The sequence below is a fragment of the Crocuta crocuta genome, unplaced genomic scaffold (genome assembly GCF_008692635.1).
Source record: "Crocuta crocuta isolate KB4526 unplaced genomic scaffold, BGI_CrCroc_1.0 scaffold705, whole genome shotgun sequence".
NCBI lineage: Eukaryota > Metazoa > Chordata > Mammalia > Carnivora > Hyaenidae > Crocuta > Crocuta crocuta.
Window position 1 is genome coordinate 487,321 of NW_027527827.1, and position 9,153 is coordinate 496,473.

Here is a 9,153-nt window from a genome sequence, read left to right on the forward strand (position 1 = left end):
CCTCCTCTGACCTGGGAGAACAGGCACATGTGGAGTGTGGGCTGGCTCTGTAACTGTGTCACAGGGAAAGCTGGGGGCGTAGCCCAGTGCCATCCTGCCTTGCTAAGGGTAACTGCTCAGCTACAGCGGAAGGTGGGTCCAATGTGAAACCTGGCCACTTCGTAACACCACCACTTTCTTGGCATTCATACTCCAGCGGAAAAGCAACCCCCATGGAGAAGAGGGATGAACTAAACAGGTTTCCACCTGTGACTGAGCTGTGGCAGGGGCAGGGCTGGCCACAGGGATCATGTCCTCCAGAAACAATCCAAGCACTTTCTGGACTTGGTACTTCTTGAGGCAGATGACTCATGGATCAATGTCCCCAGTTCCAGCTGCTCGTTTTGGCCCCCATTCTAAACAGCACGTGCCTGAAGAATCTCTCTGCTTGGCCATTTTACCATCACCTTGAACACAGAATATCCCCAACCAAGCTTTCAAACTTTGTGCCACGTTCTCTCCCATCGGCTTTATCCAGGTGTTGGGTTCGCTCTCTCGAGATGGAAGCCTTATGTGACTTACCTGTCCTCTCTATGACCATTGTGTGCCCTGAGCTCACCCCTCTTCCCAGTCGAGACCCTGTCACCTTGAGGTCATTGCCTTGACATCTTTCAAGTCTCTGCCTTAGTCCCAGGCCTCTATTAAGCTCCTCTGAAGACTCCCTCTCTCATCTTTCCTAGAGATCTTTCCCATCCCTGACTATTCTTTAAAAAGTTTTCTTATTGTGGTAGATATATGTGACACACTATTTACTTTCTTGTCCTTTTTTTTAATGTTTTATTTATATTTGAGAGAGACAGAGCACAAGCAGGGAAGGGGCAGAGAGAAATGGAGACAGAATCTGAAGTGGGCTCTGAACTGTCAGCACAGAGCCTGATGTGGGGCTCGAACTCACAAACTGTTAGATTATGACCTGAGCCAAAGTTGGATGCTTAACCGACTGAGCCACCCAGGTGCCCCACTTTTTTGACCATTTTATGTGTGTCATTCAGTGGTATTAAGTAGATCTACAGTGTTATGCAATCATCACCACCATCCATTTTTAGAATGTTTCCATAATTCCAATCAGAAACTCAGTCTGAATTAAATAATGACTCTCCACCCCCACTCCCTGCAGCCCCTGGTAACCTTTATTCTACTTTGTCTCTATGAATTTGCCTGTTATAAACACCTTATATATGTCCACAATATTTGTCCTGTTGTGTCTGGTTATTTCACACGGCATGATGTTTTCAAGTTTCATTCATATTAAAGCACGTTAGAGTTTCCTAACTTTTAAGGACTGGATAATATCCCACTGTACGAATAGGCTACGGTCTGTTTATCCGCTCATTTGCTGATGGACACTAAGGCTGTCCATCATTTTTCGGGGAACATGGCCATATATATATATATCTGTTCGAATCCCTGCTCTCAATGTTCCTCTATTCTCACTCTCTCATTGCACCATCCGCCTGAGATAAAGTGCTGTCTTCTGTTTTATTACTTGCCTTTTCTTGTCTTACTAATTCAAAAAAATGTCCTCAGCTATATGGGCAGTGTTCTCACAAGGAGACAATAGCATATATCCTATGTATTTCTCCTGCTTATACTTCTAGCTCATCTCCAAAAGGGTTTTGAGGTGTCTTAGGATTTGATACATCTGATGGACCCCATGTTTGTGTCCCTCCCCTACCACAAATTCATAGATTTAAATCCTAATTTCCAATATGTTGATATTAGGAGGTGGGTCCATTGGGAGGCAATTAAGTCATGAGGGTAAACTCTCTCATATGGGATTTGTGTGTGTGTGTGTGTGTGTGTGTGTATTTTTAAAGTAATCTCTATGCCCAACATGGGGCTCAAACTCATGACCCTCAGATCGAGTCACATGCCCTACTGACTAAGCCAGCCAGGCATTGTGGAGTAGTGCCCTTATAAAAGGGACCCCAGAGAGCTTCCTGGCCCTTACACCGCATAGGAACACAAGAAGATAGCAGTCTGCAACCCGGAAGAGAGCCCTCCCTAGAACCTGACCATGTCGGCACCCTGATCTTAGCCTTCCAGCCTCCAGAACTGTAAGAAATACATTCTTGCTGCTCAGAAGCCACCCAGATGACAGAACTTTGATGCAGCAGCCTGAATACACTGAGATAGTACCGAACAGGTGTTAAGTCAATAATTATTATCGAGCTATGTAAAATGTGCCTCAATAAAATGCCCGCGTCTATAAAACAAACCCGGCCCAGTCACAGATGTCCCATTAGTACTGATCGGCTATAACACATAAGGCCCAAGTTGCTTTCCGAACCACTGAAATACTCCCTGCCCTGGCTCAGAATTAGGTATGTGGGTGGGTCCTGTATGGATTTCCTCTGCTTGGTTTCAAGATGCCCTGTCGCCTGAACCTTGGCACTTCCCGCTTGGCTTTTTTACTTTACTGCGTGTTGTGATTCTTTCATTCCACCTGTGGGCCATTCAAATCACTCTCGGAAGAGAATGCCATACATGCCAATCAATGTGTATTATCTAAACAAGAGCTAAGAAATTGCATCTTCATGTGGTAGGCGCTTCCTCTTTGTTAAACCCCAAACTGTCCTCCTTAGATTCAATTCCAGTCAATGGTTGCTAAGCAACCTGGGGAAAGCACGCATTAAGAAAAGTCAGGATGGATGACCTTTGTGCACTGTCCTGGTCCTAAGGCTCAGGGCCCAGATCTGAGTTTACTCCACTCCTCTGCTACAGAAGCTGGCTACCTTCTGCGCACTGGGTCCTGGGCAGGGCAATGCCTGGGCTGCTTGGCCCTGGTGTTTAATTTCATTCCCCTTTGCTCTTGCACAAGTCCCTTTCCCAAGCCTGACAGAGACTAGGGTGCTTTGAGGGGTGGCTGGGTGGCTCCGTCGGTGAAGCATATGACTCTTGATCTCGGCTCAGGTCGTCATCTCACAGTTTGTGAGTTCAATCCCTGCATCAGGCTCTGCACTGACGGCACAGAGTCTCCTTGGGATTCTGTCTCTCCTTCTTGCTGCCCCTCCCCAACTAGTGTGCTCGGGCTGTCTCTCTCTCAAAATAAACAGATAAACATTAAAAACCTTCCCCAAGCCTGACATAGACTAGGGTGCTTTGGGCCAGCGGCCCCCAGCCACACTGACCTTGGAAGTGGAGGTCGGCGCAGTTGGCATCAGCATGGCATTGCCCGTTGTCCTGCAAACAGCGGTCCACGGGCAGCTGCTCCGGCTCGCAGTCCATCCCGTCTCCCACGTAATGACTTTTACATTCACACTTGTGCTTGCCCTGGGGTGGGGACAGCGGGAAAGATGAAAAGTCCCTTTTCTAGGACCCCGGGACCCCCACGCACTCTGCGGGCCACCGTCCAGCACAGGAGACTCCCAGAAGCACCAGGAAAATGCCTCTCCCATCCAGCGGGAATGAAGTAACTGCATGTGTCATGTTTTCGCCCTGGCTCACGGGGAAATGTCTTCTCAGCTGAAATGTCGCCTCCTCCGAGAGAACGTCCCTGGCGCATCACATGAAGCAGATCTCCCAGCCCTTTCTACCACACTGGCCCAGTTTATGTGCTTCCCGACTCGGTGCTTCCTGAAGGCATCTCGTACATTTGTTTCTGCACTGGGCGTCACCTCCTCCCTGCACCCAGTATAAGCCTTTTATTGCTACATCCCTGGCACCTGCGACAGCATATAGTAAGTGCCTGGTGACCACTCGCTGAATCAATGAATGATCTCATTTAATCCCCACAACAATTCTATGAGGCTGTACTATTATTAGGCTCACATAGCAGATGAGGAAACTGACACTCGGAGAAGTTAAGTAGCCAGCGCCAGGCCACAGAATGTAAGTCTGGGCGCTAAGGCTCAGAGAGTGTGACTCTAAGTCACACTTACAACCATGACGGACATTATTGTCCACCACCTTCTCTTGACAGTGGATAAACAGGGCACCAGGGCGCAGATTCCACTCTCTCTATACGTTTAAGTTTGTTTAGTTATTGTGTGTGTGTGAGAAAGAGAGAGACAGAGAGAGAGTGAGAGAGTATGCGTGGGAAAGGACAAAGAGTGGGAGAGAATTCCAAGCAGGCTCTGCGCTGAACCCTATGCGGGGCTCGAACTCATGAACTGTGGGATGGTGACCTGAACTCAAATCAAGAGTCAGATGCCCAACTGGCTGAGCCACCCAGGTGTCCCCGATCCCACTCTAAAAAGACTTGATTGAGGGCTCAAACCTGTACTTCCCCCTCCACTTCTTGCCAACAGTTTTTGTTTCAATGAACTTTTAATTTTGGATAGTTTTAAATTTACAGAAAAGTTGCAAAGACAGCAGAACGAGTGACCATATACTCTTCACCGGGATCCCCTACGTTGCCTTCTTAGATAATAACAGCACATTCGTCCAAAGTAAGAAATTAACGGCAGCACATTACTATTAACTAAACAGGCCGTATGTGGATTTCAGCAGCTTCTCCCCTCATGTCCTCTCTCTGCTAAGAACGCCCCTTTGCATTCAGCCTGCAGACTTAACAACACATGCACGGAGGTGGGAGGAAGTTGAGGAAGAAGCTGAACAGTGAGTGAAGTGAAGCCAGGCTGAGCAAGGGGCAGAAGGGCTCCCCGTCCCCGGGGGCGGCGGGGATGGGACACTCACCGGGCCAGTCATCTTGCACGTGGCATGCTCATGACACCCGCCATTGAGGCCATCGGCACAGGGGTCGATCTCTGTGCAGCTGCGGCCGTCGCCCTTGTAGCCCTTCTGACAGCTGCAGGAGACCTTCGTGCCCTTCTGGGAACACCTGGCGACCCTGGCGCAGCCCCCGTTGTTCTGCTTGCAGAAATTCACAGCTGTAGGAGCAGAGGGGAGACGGCTCACTTAACCACTGTCTGTGCAAGGCGGGCCTCGGATGGGGGCGTGGGCCGCCCTGGGATCCGTGGTGCTGGGGCGTATATGGGCCCCAACATACTGGGGCCTTCTCTCCCCGTGCCCAGTGGCCTCTATGCTAGCTTTTGCAAACACTGGTATCTTCATAGATACCCTCACAGACATGTGTCTACCTCTGGGCCCTTTGTCATATACCTCCAGCTTCCACTTTGGTAGTAGTTTTAATGTTAGGGCAGTTGTGTGTGTGTGTGTGTCTGTGTGTTTGCACGTGCGCACACCTAGAATAAGTACACTCCTGAGTACTTCGTGAGATGTGCACCATTACCCCCATTCTACAGATGAACAAACTGAAACGCAGAGAGTTTAACTGATCTGACAAAGGCTCAACAGTGATAACACGGTAGGACTGGGATTTAAACCCTGACTGGTCTGGTCCCAAAGCCCATGCGTTCCCCACTGTGTTGTGCTACCCGTTGGGACCTTCGTTTTCACCACCTCCCAAATTTCAACCCAAAACTAGATTTAGGTCTAGCCTCAGGAGTATCTGGAAAGCCATCTGGTTTCTCTTGCCTGGCTTTTCGCCTGGAGGCAAGGCAACCAACTGAGACTTTGAAAGAATAAACATGAGGGCAAAAGGCCTCTCCTAAGGATGGCAGAGTAGAAAGACCGAAAGAACCTGGTCTTTGGTGCCCTTGTTGATCAGCGACCCACTTCTGGGCTGCCTTGTAGCAGGTGACAGAACAGCAGGTATAGCAGGGTCTCACTTCTGTAAAGCAAGCATCTGTTTGAATCTTTACACATGACAGAAGCTAGACAGTGCATGGGGCTGACACTGGTAGGTTTCTCCCAATATCTGTTGTCTCCTTTTTTCTATAGTGATGGATTTTTAGCTGGGCTCATGGTTGCCTAACCGAAGACTACATTTCCCAGGCTCCTTTGCAACTAGGTATGACAGATGATAAGGTTCCAGCCAATGCTATGGGAACAGACAAAATGTTTAGCAACTTCTAGGTGCATCCTTAAAGGGAAAGGGTTTGCCTCCTTCCTCTCCTTCTCCGTCCTGCTGCCTGGGATGTGCTGATGGTACTGACTCTCTCAGGCCAGGTGAGTGAACGATGGCAGAGCAAGAAGATAGAAGGAGTCTGGGCTCCCATATGTCTTTTCAGATCTATGTTAGCTCTGGATGCCTCCATTCAAAGTATTACATGAGATAAAAATAAGCATCTAAACCTGCCTTGTTTATACCACTGTTCCTTTGGGTCTCCGTGTGGCTGAAGCTATATCTTAACTACTAAGTACAGACATTGCAAAGTTCAGAGTGGTACTGTCCAAGTGATGAGTGTAACTATTTTTTAAAAACAATTTTTAAATGTTTATTTTATTTTTGAGAGAGGGAGAGTTTGTGTGGGTGGGTGGGGGAGGGGCAGAGAGAAAGGGAGACACAGAATCGGAAGCAGGCTCCAGGCTCTGAGCTGTCAGCACAGTGCCTGACTCAGGGCATAAATCCACGAATCATGAGATCATAACCTGAACCAAGGTCAGAAGCTTAACTGCCTGAGCCATGCAGGCGCCCCAGTAAATGTTGCTTTTGTTTTTTTATTTTAGTACTATAATGTAATTTCTGAATTTTTAAAAATATATTGTCAAGTTGGTTTCCATATAACACCCAGTGTTCATCTCAACAAGTGCCCTCCTCCATGCAATTTCTGAAATTTTTAAAAGTCCAGATTATTTGTGGAGTTAACAAAAACATTATAAAATAAAGTGCCTCAGTTTGAGTCTGCAGCGATTTCAAAACAGTGACCTGGGAGGTCGGCGGGTCAGGTATGAGCAAACCCACTAAGGAAACTGAGTCCCAGAGAGGGTAGGTATGGGCGAAATGGCGCAGGCCCGAGTGGAAGGAGCAGGAAGAAGTCCGGGCGCTCTGACCACATCCCGCTCCGCTCCCACATGGCCCTGGTGTTTTGCACACTCGCGGACAGGACTCACCTGTGCATGTGATTCCGTCCCCCTCGTAGCTCAGGTTACACTCGCATGTGTTGTTCTCCTTACAGGTGGCATGCGCAGAACAAGGAGGCGTGCACACTGGGGGCAAAACTGTAAACAAAGAGGTCCCTGTTCGTGCCGTGCCTGTGGTGGGAAGACACGGGACCCTGTGGGACTCGCTCTCCAGCCTGTCTCTGAGTTGCAAAAGTGCCCCCTGACAGTGGGAGCATAGGGTGATTTGTGAAGGTTCCTCCCAGCCTGAAGATTCCAAGAGTCCAGAATTGCTCCTTAATATTAAGACATTAACTCTGTAATGTTATTCAGGCTAAAATGTAGTATGTCGCCTTTATGGGCAACCAGTTAAAACTTTATACCTCAACAAGGATGAATTTGGCAGATTAGCTCTTTGGCCCTAAGGGTATGGGGTTCCAGAAGGAGATGGTTAAATCAGAGGAGAACTTCCATGGCCTTCTGAGGCACTGCTAGGCTTGGGAGCAGTCTGGAGCTTTGGTGTGTGAGTAGGGCTGCAGTGTCAACAGGAAGCAGGAAGCCACGGGGTGGTCAGGGGAGATGGGGAAGGCGGAGGAAGCTAAGCTAGGGGATTCTGGAAAGTCAGGTTGCTTAAGCCCATAGGAAGAACTCAGTTATGCCCTTCTGCACCCCGTGATTCACAGTGGATGATTCACCCTTCACATCTCAGACCTTCCACCAGAACACGGGGTTCAGGGAGAACAGGAGGCCTCAGAACACTGGCTGCTCAGGAAGGATCTAGATTGTGATGATGATGATCATGATCGACAATGATAATGCCAGCTCCTGTTAGTGCCCACACACACCCGGCACTTCACAACCACCATCTCCGACCCTCACAGCTCCTTCTCCTGAAAAGTGTGCAGGGTGCACTTCTTTTTGTGGATGTGTGCATCCAGGCCCAGAGAAGGTGGGTTACGTAAGGCTATTTGTCTAGTAACTAGCAGAATCAGGGGTCAGATCCTGGACTCCAAAGAACTATGGTTTTCTAGGAAAGCACTTCAGCTCTGTGTCACACACATCTGGACCACAATCCTGAGAGATCACGATCCTGAGGGACCACGATCCCGAGGGGCCACCATCCTAAGGGACCATGATCCTGAGGGAGCACGATCCTGAGGGACCCAGAACCTGCGGGACCATGATCCTGAGGGAGCACGATCCTGAGGGACCCAGATCCCGAGGGACCATGATCCTGAGAGACCATGATCCAAAAGACCACGATCCCAAGGGGCCACGTTCCTGAGGGGCCACTCCTGCCCAGTCCTGTATCGTTTGCTCGAGGTGGGTCCTTCTGTGGTTGCACAAGATTGTATGCTAGTCTTGTGGGTTTGAGTTAAATCTCTTCACCCAGTTTTCCTGCAAGTCCCCAAACCCCCCGAGGCCCAGGGCCACATATCCAAATCATCTTTTCCTTGTGGAAAAGGAAACACCTGCTTTGTTGTTTTTTCTCAGTGTCACTCGACCCCCGACCCCAGCTGGACGCTCTCAGCGGGTCCGCCGCAGCATGGTGCTGCCGTCAGCCGGCCACTCCCATGACAGACCTGCCTGGGTGTCGCAGAAGCGGCCCGTCCACCCCGTCTCACAGAGGCACTGCCCCGAGCCCGTGATGCCATCATCACACTGTCCGTGGTCTGAGCAGCCACAGGCTGTAAAGCAAATTGAAACGTGATCAGTAATCAGCAATCAGGGATTGAAATCCAATCAGCCAGCTCTCTGACCACCTGGTGGCTGTGTTATCGGTGTGTGGACACCATTCCTTGAAACCTTCCACACATCATGAATTCGGTGGTTATCATGAGGCAGACACGACTAGGCAATGAGGTGACAGTGAAAAACAGAAGACGTAAGGCTCCTGTTCTCATGGGCTTACAGTCTAGGAGTAAGTGGCTTTGAACATGTAATTATACACACATGGTGAGTTTTATAAACACCGAAGTGGAGGGTGTCATGGGGTTTGTAACTGGAATACAGGGGGAGAGAACTCATCTGGGGCCTCCTAACAGAGAAGTCGATTTAGTGAAATCTTCAAGATATGTATCAATTCTTCCACCTGTTGCCACCTTGACGGAGCACTGTCAGCAGAGCCCAAGGCACCACCAGCCGTCACCTAGGTTGTTGCATTCGGTTCCCTGTGTCAGCCCTGTTCCTGTTCTCCTACAGTATATTCTCCTCAGGGCAGCTGGAGCTAGAGCTGGGGCAATCCTTTCTAATCTGCTCATGACCGCA

The 9,153-nt window shown here is 49.3% G+C and overlaps 1 protein-coding gene across 1 annotated transcript in view; it reads right to left on the reverse strand.

Moving 5' to 3' along the window:
* Positions 1–9,153, reverse strand: part of STAB2 (stabilin 2) — a 145,636-nt gene that overhangs the window by 14,443 nt on the left and 122,040 nt on the right. The window contains exons 56-59 of the mRNA XM_077778501.1: positions 8,469–8,573; positions 6,898–7,005; positions 4,678–4,871; positions 3,171–3,312 (exon numbers count right to left, since the gene is read on the reverse strand). Coding sequence (XP_077634627.1) covers positions 3,171–3,312; positions 4,678–4,871; positions 6,898–7,005; positions 8,469–8,573 — 549 coding nt within the window. The remainder of the gene's footprint in view (positions 1–3,170; positions 3,313–4,677; positions 4,872–6,897; positions 7,006–8,468; positions 8,574–9,153) is intronic.